Source organism: Lontra canadensis, unplaced genomic scaffold (assembly GCF_010015895.1).
Source record: "Lontra canadensis isolate GAN:19392208 unplaced genomic scaffold, GSC_riverotter_1.0 scaffold21, whole genome shotgun sequence".
Lineage (NCBI taxonomy): Eukaryota > Metazoa > Chordata > Mammalia > Carnivora > Mustelidae > Lontra > Lontra canadensis.
Genome location: NW_022631015.1, coordinates 22,164,646 through 22,181,480, shown reverse-complemented (window position 1 = coordinate 22,181,480; position 16,835 = coordinate 22,164,646). Strand labels below are relative to the sequence as shown.

At 45.1% G+C, this 16,835-nt stretch overlaps 1 protein-coding gene across 1 annotated transcript; it reads left to right on the top strand.

The window, feature by feature from the left end:
- The first annotated feature begins 325 nt into the window (after positions 1-325).
- Positions 326-13,793, top strand: LOC116870058. Its single transcript, XM_032861766.1, has 6 exons — positions 326-423; positions 2,560-2,634; positions 3,105-3,384; positions 4,085-4,467; positions 8,726-8,780; positions 13,772-13,793. Exons 1-6 carry the CDS (start codon positions 326-328, stop codon positions 13,775-13,777), a joined length of 897 nt encoding a protein of 298 aa, XP_032717657.1. The 3' UTR covers positions 13,778-13,793.
- Positions 13,794-16,835: the final 3,042 nt, after the last annotated feature.

Here is a 16,835-nt window from a genome sequence, read left to right as displayed (position 1 = left end):
GTGCTAGGCGCATGCTCTCTCTCTCTCTCTATATATATACTAGCCTTTGTGCTAGTACTATTTTATATATAAATATATATATATTTTATACATATATATATTTATATATATATATATCAGCCTCTGTGGGATAAAATAGACATAGTTTTTTTCCTTCAGTGAATTTATACCTATACACATGTAATTATAGGAAGATTAAGCATCCAGTCATACAAAGACAAAAATTAAACATATAATTTTACAAAGGTTCATAATTACAACTGATAAGACCGTGGAGAAAATATACAATAAGTACAGAGCTATCTTGAGCTGGGAAAGAGGAGAAATGACATTTAACTGGGACTTGAAGTACTGGTTGGAACACAAGGCAGTGGGGGGCGAGGAGCTGGAAAGTATGTACAAAGGAACTCGAGGAAGTGGAAGGTCAGGTCTTGACATTGGGAAGCCGTAGGGAGAGTCGAGTGAGAAGGGAATGGTCTGAAAGCATCATGAGCTGGCATATCCAGGGCTTCGGGATTATTGTGGATGACGTCGGGTATTATCTTATGAAAAGCAGGGACATCCATAAAGTTTTCAGCTGGAAAGTGACATGGCTGGATGTGTGTTTTTCAACAGACTTTCAGGCTGGCTGTCCTGTGGATCATGGCAAGTAGGGAAACACAACGGGAGACAGGGTGACACTTCTGGTGATGATGGTGGAAATGGATTTGGAGATGAGCAAATGGATTCACTTATGAAGGAATATCTGAGAGGGAAAATGGATAGAGGATGGTGACTGACTGAAGAACCCTTAGAAACCCAGGGAGCAGTGTGGTCTGGTTTCAGTCCAGTATCCCATTGAAATAATTATTATTTCCGCAGAAAGGTAGACTCGGAAGCATTTCAGAGATTTACTCAGGCTCTTGAGGAAATGCCCTGTATCTTTATGGCGTTATTTTTAATGCACACTAAAACTTCTTTAAGAATTATTTCTCGTGGGGCGCCTGGGTGGTTCAGTGGGTTAAAGCCTCTGCCTTCAGCTCAGGTCATGATCCCAGGGTCTTGGGATCGAGCCCCACATCGGGCTCTTTGCTCGGCGGGGAGCCTGCTTCCTCCTCTCTCTCTCTCTGCCTGCCTCTCTGCCTGCTTGTGAGCTCTCTCTGTCTGTCAAAAAAAAAAAAAAAATCCTCTCCTGCCATCTCTCACCCTCAAGGTCTTTCTGACACTTAGGAAGAAGCAGGAAGACAAAACTGTCCTCTCTTTTTGTGTGCACTAACAGTGTCCAGCATCCGTCTCTGAAGTGGTTTCTTGTTCCCCCTCCACTGTTTGAGATCAGGGTTCAGGTACCCTTGGTGGCTTCTGAAATGCTTCTCCCTTTGCTCAGTGGTTTTGGGCTTCTGCACAGCTCAAAACCAAATTCAGCAAACAGAGGAGCAGAGAGGTTGAAGAGATGACTGTTTGCTGTTGTTTCTCTGCATGGTCAAATGTGTTCTGCGAGCGAGAGGAATGTGTGTTCGGATGGGTCGAGAAGGGCCCCTTTATGGAGAAGGGAAGGAGAGGAAAAGAGAAGGTGTTGGTGAAAACATGAGATCCTATGAACGTGTTGAGTCTAGGTTGCTTTTTGATAGTCTAGGGAAGCTGTTCAGGAGCCGCCTTGTGAGAGTCAATTGTTAAATTTTCAAAAAAAATTTCAAACACGGCCACTAGAAAGTTTAAACTGTATAAATGTACAGTTAAATAAATTATATTACATGTACAGTTAAATAAATTATATTATAAACAAAGGTAATAAATACACTCAAAACTCGCCACCACCTGTATTTTACTATTATCTATGAAGTTCCAAGTCTACTCTAACAGTATGGTGGAGATACCAAATAAAGGCATGCAACTGTGCCTTTCTTGCCTTCAGTGACAGGAGACTGGTAGCTAGAAATCAGCCATATTTGCAGTATTTAAACAACAAAAATTGGTAAAAGGTATGAATCAAGGCCTTCCCCTCCCCAACAGCCATTAACTAAATACTTGCCACCACATCACTAAGAGACTACTGGGTAAATAAGTCTGGCCCCAGGAGACAGATCTGCACTGGAGATACTCCTGTGGAAGGAACCAGAACGTACATGTGAGGTGGTGGGTTCATGGACTTACAACAAGGCCCCACACTTACGGACGTCCCGTGTCTGGTTTAATGCTTTCCTGTTGCCATCTTGATAATTCTTAAATTTTTGAACAAAAGGCAGCAAGTTTTCATTTTGTGCTGGGGTGGTATAGGTGGTAGAGGGCTTTGGGTTGTCTGGGGGTTGCTTGGTTTACTGCCTTCTTTCTGTCAAAACAGGTTTTCTGCCTTATTTCCTTATTTGGTAGTATATTTGCACAGATAATCTCCCCATTCATTCCCTTAACCTGTGGGTTCTTTACAACTGGCTCACAGAATTTCCTTCTCTTTTCTCTCTGTATTATTCTCTTCTCTTTGGTCTTCTTTGGAAAACTGTGAACTCTCCAGACATGAATGTATTAGGAAACCTTAATAAAAATGTTTCTGCTTCAGATTGCGATGTTTACGCATTCGCCTTTTAGATTCATAGGACATGGGGGTCAAGACAGTTCTGGAATCACAGAGAAGGAGGCTCGAACTTTTGTGTTTGACCCGAGGTAAGTTTCTTTGGTTTCCTCATCACAAGAAAAGAATAATGCTTGCTTCTGAAGGTTATTGTGAGCATTCAAGGAGACAGTGTAATCAAGATCCTAACACAGTGCTGGCTACATAGAAAACATTCCATTAATAGCAGTTATTAAATATATTATGTATATCATGTATATTATCAATGCTACTTCTGTTCATATATGTTGCCTTAGGAGCTGTCAGTAATGAAGTCTGCACACAGCAAGGAGAATTCAAGGACACTTTTCCTGGCCTCGCAATACGTATGTCCCAGAGTGGCTTGGCCAACACTCAAGATACTGCAGGCGGCCGTCTTCACGGCTGTATCACCAACCTCTAGCATAGCGCCTGGCACACAGGGGTCGTCCATTTATATTACGACCGCACGGTAACGCCACCGGGCGTCCCCTCCATTCCCCCCACCCCGGCAAACCCTAACTTCTCCACTGTCTCTGGGGAGGCCCCGGGGCAAAGCCCAAGGGACCCGGGCGCGCGCCAGGCCTCGTTGGCCGACGCGGCTCCGCGCGTGGCTGCAGTCGCTATGGAAACGGCGAGAAGTAACAAGTCCATCCCTCCCCCCCCGCCCCCCGGGGGTGAGGGAGGCCCGCGGAGGCAACGGCAGCGGAGGAACAGCGGCAGAGCCGCGCCGCCCCCGAGTTCAGCGCTGTGCCAGCCGAACCGCTGCGCCGCGCCCCCGCCCGGCCCTCGCCCTCCCCCAGCCGGCCCTCGAGTGCCGCCAGGTACCCCCGCGGGGGCCGCGTCCCCGGGGACCCCACCCGCTGCCTCCCGCCCTGGGACCCTGTGGCTCGCCGCGGGGTTCAAACGGTGCCCGGGGGACCTTCGCCCGCGCTGGCGCTGCTGGTCGCCGGTGGGACCAGGGGTCCCGGAAGCTCGAGCCTCCCCCCTTTTCTCCCTCAACGCACATTAGAGTATTATTTTTCGGCAAATAAGCATGTGGGCAATTCGAGCCAGACTCTCCATTGCTTTCATTTGGGGAGCAAGCAGGAGAGGAAGGGGTGAGGGGGCAAAGCGAGAACCCGCAAGCGTTTGCAAGAGTCCCGCGGCTAGGAAGTGAGACGTGGAGTTGGAGCGTCCTTGCCCTTCGTGTGTGCGTGGGAGCGCGCGCTCACCTCTCCCTCCCGCGGCGCCTCGGCTCCCCGGCGTGAAGACCCTCGCGCGCTCGCGTCCCGGGGCGGCTCGACCTGGGCTCTGCCCCGAGCGTGCGAAGCAGGGGTGCTGCGCGCACGGCGAGCGCTGATTGGCTGTGCAGACTGTGGGGAGCCCGCCGGACGTGCACGGCGCGCCCCGCAGCCCGCAGGGTCCCCGCAGGGTGAAGCCCGGCGCTCAGTCCGCGCTCCGCCTTTTTTTTTCTTTTTCTCCTTTTTTCTTTCTTTCTTTCTTTCTTTAACCGCGGGCTTGTGTGTTTCGCGTTGGTTTCAGCAGGCGACCTCGCGGGGTGCGCGCGGCGAGGCTTCTGGGCAGAGAGGCACCTCCCCTGAGAAGCCCGCAGGGCGGCGTCCCGCGGGGAAGATGAGCGGCACAGGCGCCAGGTCCAGCCACCTGTCCCAGCCGGTCGTGAAGAGCGTGCTGGTGTACCGCAACGGGGACCCCTTCTTCGCGGGGCGTCGCGTCGTCATCCACGAGAAGAAGGTGTCCAGCTTCGACGTCTTTCTGAAGGAGGTGACGGGCGGCGTTCAGGCGCCCTTTGGGGCGGTCAGGAACATCTACACCCCGCGGAGCGGGCACCGCATCCGGAAGCTAGACCAGATCCAGAGCGGGGGCAACTACGTGGCCGGGGGCCAGGAAGCCTTCAAGAAGCTCAAGTGAGTCCGTCTGTCCCCTCTGCCCACCGCTGAAGGTCGTCGCCTGAGCAAAGGAGTGAGCCCCGCCTCGCCCACCCGCCCACCCGCCGGGTGACCAGGGGCTGGGGCTGCGCGGGTGGATGCCTCTTGGGGCTCCCGCTGCGGCTGGGGTGGGGGGTTATGTGTGACTGGGGAAGCAGGAGGAACAGGAATCTTAGAAAAGTATTCAGTGACCAGACTGGACACTTGAGCGTTTTCCGTTGTTGTTGTTTTTTTCTTTCCTCTTTTCTTTTTCCTTTTTCTTGACACATGTTTTTTTCAGTTTAAATAACGCCTTCTTAAAAATCATTTTGAACTATTGGATAGTATGTAATCACCAGAGGAGAAAATTGCTTTCTGCCCTTTCCCTCACCCCACCTGCTTAAATTCTTCCAAATTTTCATTTCAGGTAGAACTGACCACGCCCCACTGCTGTGACCCTCCTCCCACCACCTGCATGTTTACGCTATTAGCATAATGCTTGGAAAAGTTTATTGGCTTATGGTATCTGCCTATATGTCTGTCTGTAGGTACTTGATGGCCAGACCTTCAAGTGCAGGGGGTCAGTCTGCTTATTCCCAGTTCCTGGCAGAAATCTCACTCATACAGGTGGTCAGTGAGTTCGCAAGCTGTGCTTAGATCTGCGAAAAGAACAAAGATGAGCTAGGTGTGACTCCTTGTCTTTAAGAGTTTGAGATTTAGCAGGAGAGAGACCACATGCACACTGATCATTTTAATGCAAAGTAGAAAGGAATAAATGGAATTAGAAAAATAAAATTATGTGGAAGTTCACAGTTGAGGGACATTGTTTCTGCTGGGGGTGGGTGTTGGAGGATAGGTAGAATTTAATATTCCACACTTTTTTTTTACAACTTTATTGAGATATATTTCTCACAACATAGACTTTACTTATTTCAGTCATCTTTAGGAGGTTCATGGAGTTGTGCAACCATCACTACGAACTAATGTTAGCACATTTCCAGCACTCCAGAACAAAACCCCAGTTTCCCCTTCTCTGCATCCTCTGGCAATTGCTGATCTACTTACTCTCTGTGTCTAGGGATTTGTCCGTTCTGGATATGTCATACCGATGGAATCATACAATATGTAGCCTTTGGTGTTTCTGCCCTTTTTCACTTGGTATGAAGCTTCCCAGGCTCATCCAAGTTGTAGTGTATATCAACACTTCATTCTTTGTCTTGTTGAAGAATACCCCGTGGTTATGGCTATGCCACATTTTGGTCATCCATTGAGAGGCATGTGGGTTGTTTCACTTTGGGCTATTATGAAATAATGCTGCTGGAGGCAATTGTGTACAAGTTTTCATTTTTCTTGGTTATATACCTAGGAGTGGATTACTGGATCGCATGGAAACTTTATGTTTCATAGTTGTTAATACAATGTTTTCATTGAAATTTGGCTTGGGCCTCAGGATAGCAAAAACGTATCCTTACTGCCAAGTCTAGACTTGTGAATTCTCATTTTCACTATATAGAAATATTTTCCCAAATATCCCCGATGTTGTCACATTCACTTTTCTTTTCTGAATCTGCTTTAACTGAGTTCTGAGTGTTCTGCTTTTTTTGCTCTGCTAGACATTGTTTTTAATGCGAGATGACAGATGCGTTTGGAAACCTCCTTCAGCACACTTTGGCTGACTAACTCCATGGATAAGAACTAGATGGAGCCATGTGCTTCAAAGATACTTAGCACTTAAAAATCAGGAGACATGAGGCTGGGCTGTTAGCTGTGTATCTTTGGGCAAGGCACTTGCCTCAGCAAGTCAGCCTCCTGATACCTACAAAGAGCATAACCACGCTCGAATCATGATGTGGTTAGGAAAGTGAGTGTGATGGATGTGAGCATGCTTTGTAAACATCACAATGTCATAGAATTACAAAGGATCACTATGTCCATGTACAATACATGTGTTGTCATATATCTTGCTGATTTTTTAAAAAGATTATTTATTTATTTGACCCAGAGAGGGAGTTCAGAAGTAGGCAGACAGAGGGGGAGGCAGGCTCCCTGCTGAGCAGAGAGCCCAATGCAGGGCTGGATCCCAGGACCCTGAGATCATGACCTGAGCCAAAGGCAGAGGCTTAACCCACTGAGCCACCCAGGCACTCCAGGTCTAAGACTCACTTTTGTAACTCCTATTCTCTTTTGTTTATTTGGCCCTACCAACTCAAAAGATAGAAACAGGTCCAATTCCAAACCAAAGAGGAAGTGTATTTCAAGTCATTCTTTTTATGGATATAAGAGATTTGCATGATAATCTTTGCTTTTAACTCATATACAAAAAAACTCCCGAGTTTGTTATAACAGTTTCCATGGTTAGTTTTCCATGCTGACAGGTGAACAGTTTATTTATTTCTGTTCAAGTATAATCTATGGTTATAATGATAAGCCCTGAAGATTTAAATGCTGAATGTGTTGGAAGCTTAGCAGTCGCAAGTTTACATAACAAATGGGGCAACCGGCCAAAGAAAAGAAAGCCCAGAAGATATCGAGGGTAATTTATGTCATTTGGACCCTAAATGATGTTTGGGAACTTAGCAATGGTAGAAAAAAATACTCAAATGAAAATGATCAACTTCCTTCTTGAATTTCTTTGACTCAGGGTTTTCCTAAAATTTTTGAAACCATAGTTAAACTTGAGGTAGCTACTCAACCTTTATTTTGTAGCGGAGAATTCTAGAGATAGCTATTTTCCTTAAAGCTTTCCTGTGTGGAAGTTTTGGAAGTTGACTCTACTTCATTAATTTTGTGGGTCTGAGATCACTTTTCTGTAAATGGCAGTTAAGCTGTTTTGCTCTTATGTCAGAAATCAGTCCCTACAGATTTGCGAAAGAGCCATTTTACTGCTAAACAGAGGGAGTTTTGCACTGTCTTATGTAAACACAGTTCATGTAAGAAAAATGTAAATTTCCAGTGGTACTGATTAACTAAAGCATTCTATCCCAAAATACAAACAACAATAACAAAACATAGATAAAATTAATTCTAATATAAACTCTGTTTTTGGCAACTCGGCACTGATGATGGTTGAGGTATCTTTGCATCTATGGTTATAAATTAAAGGCTAGATTTATACTTATTTTTATATTAAAACATTTATTCACCACCTGCTATGTGTGAAGGACAGTGAAACCAGATCGCAGTGATGGCCTTGGGGCCTGAGGTTGACACAAGTGTGGCTTTCAGGTTGTACTCACACTATAGCTAAAGAAGATCACTAGTTAATATCTAGAGCAAGTAGTAATTTAGTAATAGGGGTCTCCAGAGGTTAACGAGGCCATCCATGTACATTCTAGCTGAACCAATGCCTAAACATCCCCGTGGCTGAGCGTTTCCATATCATGAAAGTGTTTTCATAGGGAAGAAGATTCCCCCCTTCACAGATGGTCTAATGCATGCTGTCAGTACCTCCTTTGTTGTGTTTTTTGTTTTGTTTTTTAGATTTTATGTATTTATTAGAGAGAGAAAGAGAGAGCGAGAGAGAAAATCTTAAACAGATCCCAAACTGAGCCCAGAGCCTGATGTGGGGCTCGATCCCACGATTGTGAGATCATGACCTGAGCCAAAACCAGGAGTTGTCAGATGCTTAACCGACTGAGCCACCTGGTACCCCAGTACTTTGTTTTGACCTAAAAGCTGTGACAAATGAAACTGTTAAGGAACTGTACACACAAACCACTCTTTCTATCAAAACTGGTCTAAGAAGGGGCATCTGGGTGACTCAGTCAGTTAAGTGTCTGCCTTTGGCTCAGCTCATGATCCCAGGGTCCTGGGATTGAGCCCCTCATCGAGGTCTCTGCTCCATGGGAAGCCTGCTTCCCCCTCTCCCACTCCCCTTGCTTGTGTTCCTTCTCTCGCTGTGTCTCTGTCAAATAAATAAATAACTAAATAATCTTAAAAAAAAAGGTGTAAGAATTAGTAATACTGCATAGATCGTCAGGGGCCAACCATTGTGGGGGAAAAACGTTTCCTCGAAGAAGTGTGTGTTTCTAAGACTTCAGTGTCATTGACGTTGGGAGAAGACATGGGCCGGCTCTGGTGGGTGATGCTCAGGGCGGTTCCTAATTCCCTCATTGCTTTTAATTGGTAACTATTTTTTGCTTTAGGCCTAAGCATTGCCTATGGCTTGCTTTACGTCTTAATAATTTTTAATGAGAAATTTACATAATTGACTCAAAAGCAATAAAAGGAACCTTACTGTTTTGTTTTCCTCCCACAGTTACTTGGACATAGGAGAGATGAAGAGGAGACCTATGGAAGTTGTTAATACAGAGGTAATGCCAGTGACACGTGGAAAACTCCAGTAAATCACAGTGCCGTTTTTGTATTTCTTACTGCATATCTTAGAACTTGGATGACATTCTAATCATTTATAGACAAAAGGATGAATTTTTCAGTCTTTTGCTTATGCTATAGCTAAAGGATGACCACTGGTTAGAATCAGTAGCAAGTAGTGAAAAGTACACCAGGGCACTGGTTTTGGATGGAATTTTATTTGAAGGATACACAACTGTTCAAGGTCAGCTATCTTGCTGGAAATTGGTGACCAAGGCCAAATTTCTGCGCTGGAATTTGAGGTGTGTGAGTTCTTTAAATGTGAGTATATGTTTCTCTGGGCTCTATGTGTCTGAGGAGGACGTTGGCAACATGCAACAGATGTGCAATAAATTTTTCAATGACCCTTTCTTGCAAAGATCATCCTTCATGGGGGAAGTGTTCCCAAGGGCTCTCATTTAAGTGCCGAGTGTTCTGCTGAGGAGCAGTAGTGCCTAGTGTCTCTTACCTGCGGGTCTGTGCACCTGCTCCCAGACAAGGTTCTGACTGGTGGTGCACATTTTACCTGTGAGAAACCCACCCCTTCCCTCCGACTAGGAGACTGCGTTTCTTCCGCTGTATTTCTCCCTGGTGATTCCCTCGTCTTCTCCTTTCTTCCAACTGCATAGACCCCGCTGTCACCTTCCATTTTTTCTCAGCCCTTCTCCACAAAGCCTTCCAGAAGAGATAAAGAGAAAGAAGTGGAAGAAATTTGGGCATGCCGGGGAGATGGGAGAGGTGGTGGGAAGCAGCGTGTCTGTGTTCCTCGACTCCCCAAGCCCCACTCCTCCCGAGGCCTGCTGTCCCCCTTCTGTCCTCCCAACCCTGCCTCCCAGTCTAGACATGGATGCATTCATTCCCCTCCCCCTGCATTCCCTGGTCTCGATTTTCAACACAGAGAGAGCTCCCTCCCGAAGTCCACACCAGGACCCACCAAATGCCCACTTTGAGCAAGAGGAGCCCCTCCTTTCACTGCCAGAAAGAGAGAGTTTTGGGGTTCCTGGCATCCCCAAAGGGAAGTGTGAATGCATTTTCTCATCAAGATACCACTTGAGCTCTCAGTTCTACTGTATTATTCTTGTTGTTTGAAGGAGAGGACTAGATTTCTGAGCTGTTCTGAGAACCTGCTATGTGTGTAATTCTTACTGGGGGATATACCTCTCTCTTTTCTACGACTGATGTACAATCAAACTTTTAGAACGCAACAAGTTTAAGGTTAGAAGACTGTGTTCAGAATTTGAGAACAGACTTGACGGACACCAGCCTTTCACAAAAACCATAGATGCTATTTTCTTGATCGGAGGTGGTGATTTCATTTAGCATTTGTGTCTACCGAGGAAAGGGGGCACGCCTTTGTCAAAGGCTATTGATGACCCGCTGTTGTTTGGAAGAAGGTAACATATCTTATTCCCAGTCACAAGGAAGGGTTCAGAGAATTCTCGAAGTGGGTCTAGAACATGGTTACATGGAATCGGAGGGTGGACAGAAGGTTCAAGGGGGGATCTGCCCGTGCAGTAGGAACACGGACCATGCTTATTCAGAGATGTTCCGGTATAAAGGGTGAGTAACGTTACTTATCAAAATTGGGGTATTTCCCTCAAAACTGAGATAATGTCATACTGTCCATATTGTCTGTGTTGGGCTATAACAAAGACCATGACACCGGTGCACCAGTCCGTTATCCTCGTAGCTTAAACATATTAATTCTAAGAATCCCCAGCCCGTGTTACTCCTAGAAAGACCCTTTATAGTTCAAAAGCGTTCTGCTGGGTGTGTGGCTTTGTATCCTAGGCGCTGCGGGCCATTTGCGCACGTGGTAGGAAGCCTGGCCAGTGGGCGCTGGGAGTTAATAGCATTCCTTCCTTTCTCCCAGAGCTCCTGCACCCAAGTCCACAATATGATCTGGATGTTCTCTAGCTAGTTAATAATTTAGACACAATGGTATCCACTAGCTGACCACAGGTCACAGCAATGAGACTGTGCGTGTCACCTTGACATTTGAAGTCCTTTTGTGGTTTCTGTCAATGCTTTTCTGTTCCATGAGGCTCATCTTTGAAGAGACACTGAAAGGACAGCCAGGCCTGTTCCTCTTGCTCTTGGTGGCCATATCACCAGGACAGAGAAAGGCAGAACTCTACCGGACCTCTGTCACTAACTCTAAAGAAGTGCACGATCTTATCTGGCCAACACCTCAGACGGCAGGAGGAAAGGGGGAGAAGAAAAGGGAGATACGTCTTAAAAACTGAGAAGGCATCTCTGTGGGGGTTAGCCCCTGCTCCAAGATGGGCAGCACAGCATGGTGGGTGCAGAGAAGATGTCCCTTGTCTGCCTATATGTGGGTCTTTCTTTTACTGATATCCAGATAAAGGAAGCTTCTAGACCAGGCGTACTCATGCTCCCAGTCCTCAGGCATTTTCTATAGCTGTCTTCTCATCTTTCTTCCGACACTCCCTCCATCAGTGGGGGTCTTAACAGAGCCTGGTTGCTCATCTTCAGCCCTTGGCACCTCATCTCTTATTTACACCTTCTTGGCCCTCTCTTTGCTTCCTTCTCCCCTCCTCTCAGCCCAGGTGTGGATCTCTTGTGATCCTTCCACATTCCAAGTTAACTCACCAGCTTTTTTCTTTCCTCTGCTACCTAAGCAGGCTCTGTTTCCTCTGCCCTCTGGTGCTAGAAGCCTCTAATCTGCACAAAGAGTGCCTTTCCCCGTCCTTACGGGCCCCACTGTGCTCTGGCCCTTTTGCTTTCCTGAAGGAGTTTCTCCTTGTTTCTGCACCTCATCTGCTTTGCCTTCACAGGACTGGACGCCTGTACCGCGCAGCACATTGACAGGGCGCTGGGGGCAAAGTTCAGCAAGACACACAGAGCCTCTCACCCCCGGGGCATTTAGAGTCTTGCTGAAAAGACAGATGTATGCCCATCTAGTACCAGACCATAAGTGATTGCATTTGATAAGGCTTCGATCCGGTTTGTGGGGAGCTTTTGAAGGGGTCTTGACTCCATCATGTTGCAGCAAAGGCTGAACCGTGGTTGTTCTGGGTTTCCCATATAAACGGGATGTTACAAAAAAACCTAAAGCACTTCATGGCCAACATCTGTTTAGATTTTGTTGTGGGGATAAAATTAGCCATTGCTGAGCCTTTGTGTGATACATTATTGCGTCTCCAGTGTAATCTGGAGCTGTAGGAAATGAATGTTATGACTTCACAAGGATTTATGGGCTGCCTGCTGTGTGCTAGGCTTTGTGCTTGTCCCCTGGCAGCCAGCAACAAGGCCATGTCCTCAGGGACTAGACCACTCTGTAGCCTCTCTTACTTGCTCAGATGGATTTTAACTCCATTGGCAATGATCTTTGTTGAAGAACTTGTACATTTGTTTGATTCAAGGCCCTCATTTTGAGGGCTGAATGGTTTTTGAACTGAGTATCAGACTTCCCCATTATTAAGGCTACCTTGGTCTCCCAGGCCAGTTCAGGCTCGGGCCTTCGACCTTCCTTCTCAGCTTCCCCTGTCTTCTTCTCCCTGTGTCTGGTTCTTTTCTGCTCTACCCCGAATGCAAGTGTCCATCGACGTCTAATGCAGAACAACCCGGAACTTTCTTTTCTTGACTCTTGCCACTCTGTGTTCTCAGAGCCAGCAGAAAAGATCATTTTTGCCCATTCCTCACATTCCTATTTCTGAAAAAAATGAAGGATCTGTTTGGGTTTCTCCTTGCTCTTTCTCATGTGTGAACAGAGGCAGTAGACACACGCGCACCTCACGACCGGCGGATGATCAGGCTTGCCTTGGTCTGAGTAATGTGCCCAAGAAAAAAGTACACTCCCTACAGTTTTGAAAACTGGGGCCTTAAAGAGAAATCTGCCAGTTAAACTCTGAGCTAGGACCCCAGCGAATGCATTTCTGAGGAAGTGGGATCCTCCTTGTTGGATGAGCCATCAGGTTGAATTCTCTCTCTTTTTCTTTTTTTTAAAGATTTTATTTATTTATTTATTTGAGAGAGGGAGAGAGAGCATGAGAGGGGGGAGGGTCAGAGGGAGAAGCGGACTCCCCACAGAGCAGGGAGCCCGATGCGGGACTCGATCCCGGGACTCCAGGGTCATGACCCGAGCTGAAGGCAGTCGCCTAACCAACTGAGCCACCCAGGCACCCTGAATCCTCTTGAATCCACATCCCTCATCTTAGATGTTCAATTATGGAGAATTGGGGGGAACTCTGTTTCTTCTTAGTGGGGAGGAACACTCGCAGGGGCCCCTGGGAGACGTGAGAGGTGGGACGAGAGATTTCAGGAATATCAAAACTGACAAGTTTGGGGTAAAGGGGGTTGCCCGTACTTTAGGTAGGTTCCTCTGGGCATATAGCTTTAAGGTTTTGAATATAATTCTTAAAACTTCAAACTTCAGCTTAATCATTAGGTATAATCTCTAATGAAACATACTATGAGAGTTGCTACTTAAAGGCTTTTGGTTGGAAATGGGATTCTAGGCATTAAATGGGGTATAATTATTAACCTTGCTGAGGGGAAGGCATGGGGCTCTCTGATTTAACTCGCTAATCTTTAGCCTGGGAATTCTGGGTTCAAAGGGGGAACTGCTATACAGTAAAAAGTCCCAAATATTTCTTTCTTTAACTTAGGGAAAGATTTCCAGATTATGTTAGACATTTACTAATTCACTGAAGAATCAAAGAAGATAAAACCCACATCTGTGAGATCTTTCAACGATAATCGAGGCCTCTCCCCAGTCTTTTATTTCTTACCTTCCCCTGCCTCTCTAATGTAACTTATAAGTCAGAGGTGTTTTTCCAAGGATAGTAAGTGCCTGTCAGTGGTCATGGTGATTCCAAGGTGAGTATGACCTTGTCAGTGCTCTATGAAGACAAAGTTTTCTATTAAAAAACCAACTGGCTATACTTCATTTCCCTTTCACACTTTCTTGTTTTACTTTTTTTCTCAGTATTGAGCTGTGTACGTGTGTGTGTTTGAACAAGACTGAGAAAGAAGTGTTTATGTCAGTCGGGAAAACATTGGTCTAATGAAAAGTATCCATTAATAACCCTAATCAGCTCTGATCCAAAGCTAAAGGATTAGTGATTTTAGTCTGTCCATTAGCCCGAATCATGACTTTTGTTCCAAATATTTTGTATTTTCTATTTGGCATTTAGACATGATTTTTAGGAGATTGAGTGTGAAAGTGAAGGCATGTAATTAGAAAATGTGTAATTTTAAAATTTATGGTAATAAGCTGTTCTAAGCAAAGACAGACCTAAACTAAACATTTGGAAAATAATTACCAACCTTTTAAGAAGAAAACAGAAAAAGTATCTAATAAAATAAATTGCTAACTAAATGTATGTGTTTGAAAATATCACTTAATTGAAGTGTCAAACTGTTCATAATAAAACGCTTAAGCCCCCACTACACAACAAAACCTACTGAACAGAGAAAAACTTCTTGTTCTTATACTGCATGGGAATCAGACACATAAAAGATGAAATTTTAGGAATGTGCACTAGGATTCTGCCACGCTATACCAAGCTTCTAGTTGTGCGCTTACTCGAAAATCAATACTTAGTTTCAGGTTTTAGGATAATCATTAGAAGGAGCTTATTGAGTTTTCTTCTAAGGTCGAAGGGACTATTCATGATGGATGTATGATGTAGGAATAATCAGGAAAGCGTGACTAGACAAATAGCAAAGTATAGCCAAGGAAGGCAAATAAATTCTGCTCAGCCATTTATTGAATACCGCCCAAGAATGCTTTCACATTTTCTCAAGATTTAGCAAGAGCCTGCTGACTGCCAGCCTGGGGGCTAGATTCCCGTGATACAGACATAAAAAGACCCTTACCATGTGCAGATCAGAAAATAGGACAAGGTAATTGTTGTAGGAGGATGCTGGAAAGAGTTTGAAGAGATAAGATGCACCAAAAAGAAGAAAAAGATTGAAATATAATACCAGCGATTGTTACCCCAAGGGGAGAAAATGATTTATTTAGATCTAATTCTTAACTGGCTTCAGTACTTACTAAGAAGGTGGTAACTATCTCTTCTCCATCACAGCTGAGTACCAAAAGGGGGAAACAAAATCAAACTACAGGGTGAGGGGCTGAAGAATTTGAGTCAGATTGGAAGAAAACTTTTAAGAAAATTGGTTATGACTACCAAGCAGTTATTGAAAGAGTAGGTCATGTCTCCTTTCCGCCTGTTTCTAATGGCAGACCCATTCTTCTGACTTGCATGTCTCATTTGCATACCAATATGGCAGAGCCGAGTTGAGATTGACATGAGGTTCAAAATGCCCTCTGATCCAGGTTTTGTGGGAGCCTTCCTGGGAGACTCAGGAAGACCCATGCTTGGGTTGTCATGCCCTCTATGGAGGAGGCCGTATGTGGGAGAGGACCGCTGGAGTGAAGGTACCCCAGCATCCTGGACAGATAGAGCAACCATCCTGAGAGATGTTTCAGGTTTTTCCCCCCACAGTGTACATCTGGGAAAAAAAACCCAAGAGGGTGGTATGTGAAAGGAATAAGAGAAGTGAAACTCAGAGGAATCAGTGACGAGAAACAAGCATATAACATCATCTGTGATGATACACTGATTTTTGATTATGGTATTAAAGCTTGTCAGTGTATGCCTAATTTTAAATTTTATTTCCCTTTAGTTTAGAGAAAATTCTCTCTTTGTGTGTGTGTTTGCATTTCCTCTTTTATTCTCACATGGGCTACTTGTAGAAGCTTTGTTTCAAAGACGTCTTGGACGTCTTGGTCGTTTCAAAGCCCTTGGATGTCTGCCGGTGGATTAGCGTGGAAATGAAGCCAGGACTTGTGCTTGGACCCTATGGGCCTCTTAGTTCTACTGGGTCTGTGCCCCAGACTGACCCCCAGACAGCCCCCAGCCCTCTCAAGTGTGGTGCTGGTGAAGGCATGGGTGAGAGTGTATGTGTAATTTAGCTTACCTCTATCACAGTGCTGGAAAAACACCTATAAAGTTCTCTATCTTGAAGGTAGGTCACAGGCTAATAGTCTTATCTTTATATACAAAATAACAGATTTCAGCCTACTTCAAAATGGATGGATGGCAGTGTTTTTTAAGATAGGGTTATTGGGGTGCCTGGGTGGCTCAGTCAGTTAAGTATCTGCTTCTTGATTTTGGTTCTGGTCTTGATCTCAGGGTCACGAGTTCAGGCCCCACATTGAGCCCTGTGTTGGGCTCCCCACTCAGTATGGAGACAACTTAAAAAAAAAAAAAGTCTATTTATTTGCATTTGGTTGGTTTCAGCAGGAAGTACACAGGTGGTGTGCCTTGGTGTCTGGCTTGGTCAACAATGAGAATTTCATTTATCATTGTGAAAGCCTCCTTTATAAGCAGCCACCCAGATCAGGCTCAGATGTCATCGCATGATTACATAGTTGGGATATTTGGTTTGTTGAAATAAGGTTGGTTTCAGCCCACCTGGTAGCTGGGAAGTGGGAAGGGATTGTGGGAGAGAGAAAACTAAATTGATTCGGTATATTTGCAGTGTCTAATGTTTAACCTGGAACATTTCTGTCTAGGAAATTTCTGATGGCAACCTGTGCTGCTGGGTGTGTGTCTCATCTTGAGTTTCAGAGACTTAGGAACTCCCATGGCCATCTTTCCTGTTTCAGATATACAACCTAATGTAACCAGGCTGCTGACTTGCAGACATTTTACAAAACAAATCATCTAATATTACCCATATTGTAAAGTTTACATTGATGGGTCAAAGGCCGTCTTCGCAGCCTGTTTTCCTAGACGTGAACAGATAGCTAGATTTCTAGTGCTGCAAGGCTTGCATTAGTGAGTATGGGCTCTCGCACCGCTGCTTTTGAAAACTGGATTAAAAAAGTGATTGGAAATCTCAACTTTAAATTATATATTATATATGTTACTATGTGTATGTATTACTTTAGCTTTTAGTATGGCTTTTGCAAGTGGAGAGCTTGTTTCTCACGAATGCTCCGCTGGCTGATACTTAATTGAGTCAGAGTATATAGAAAT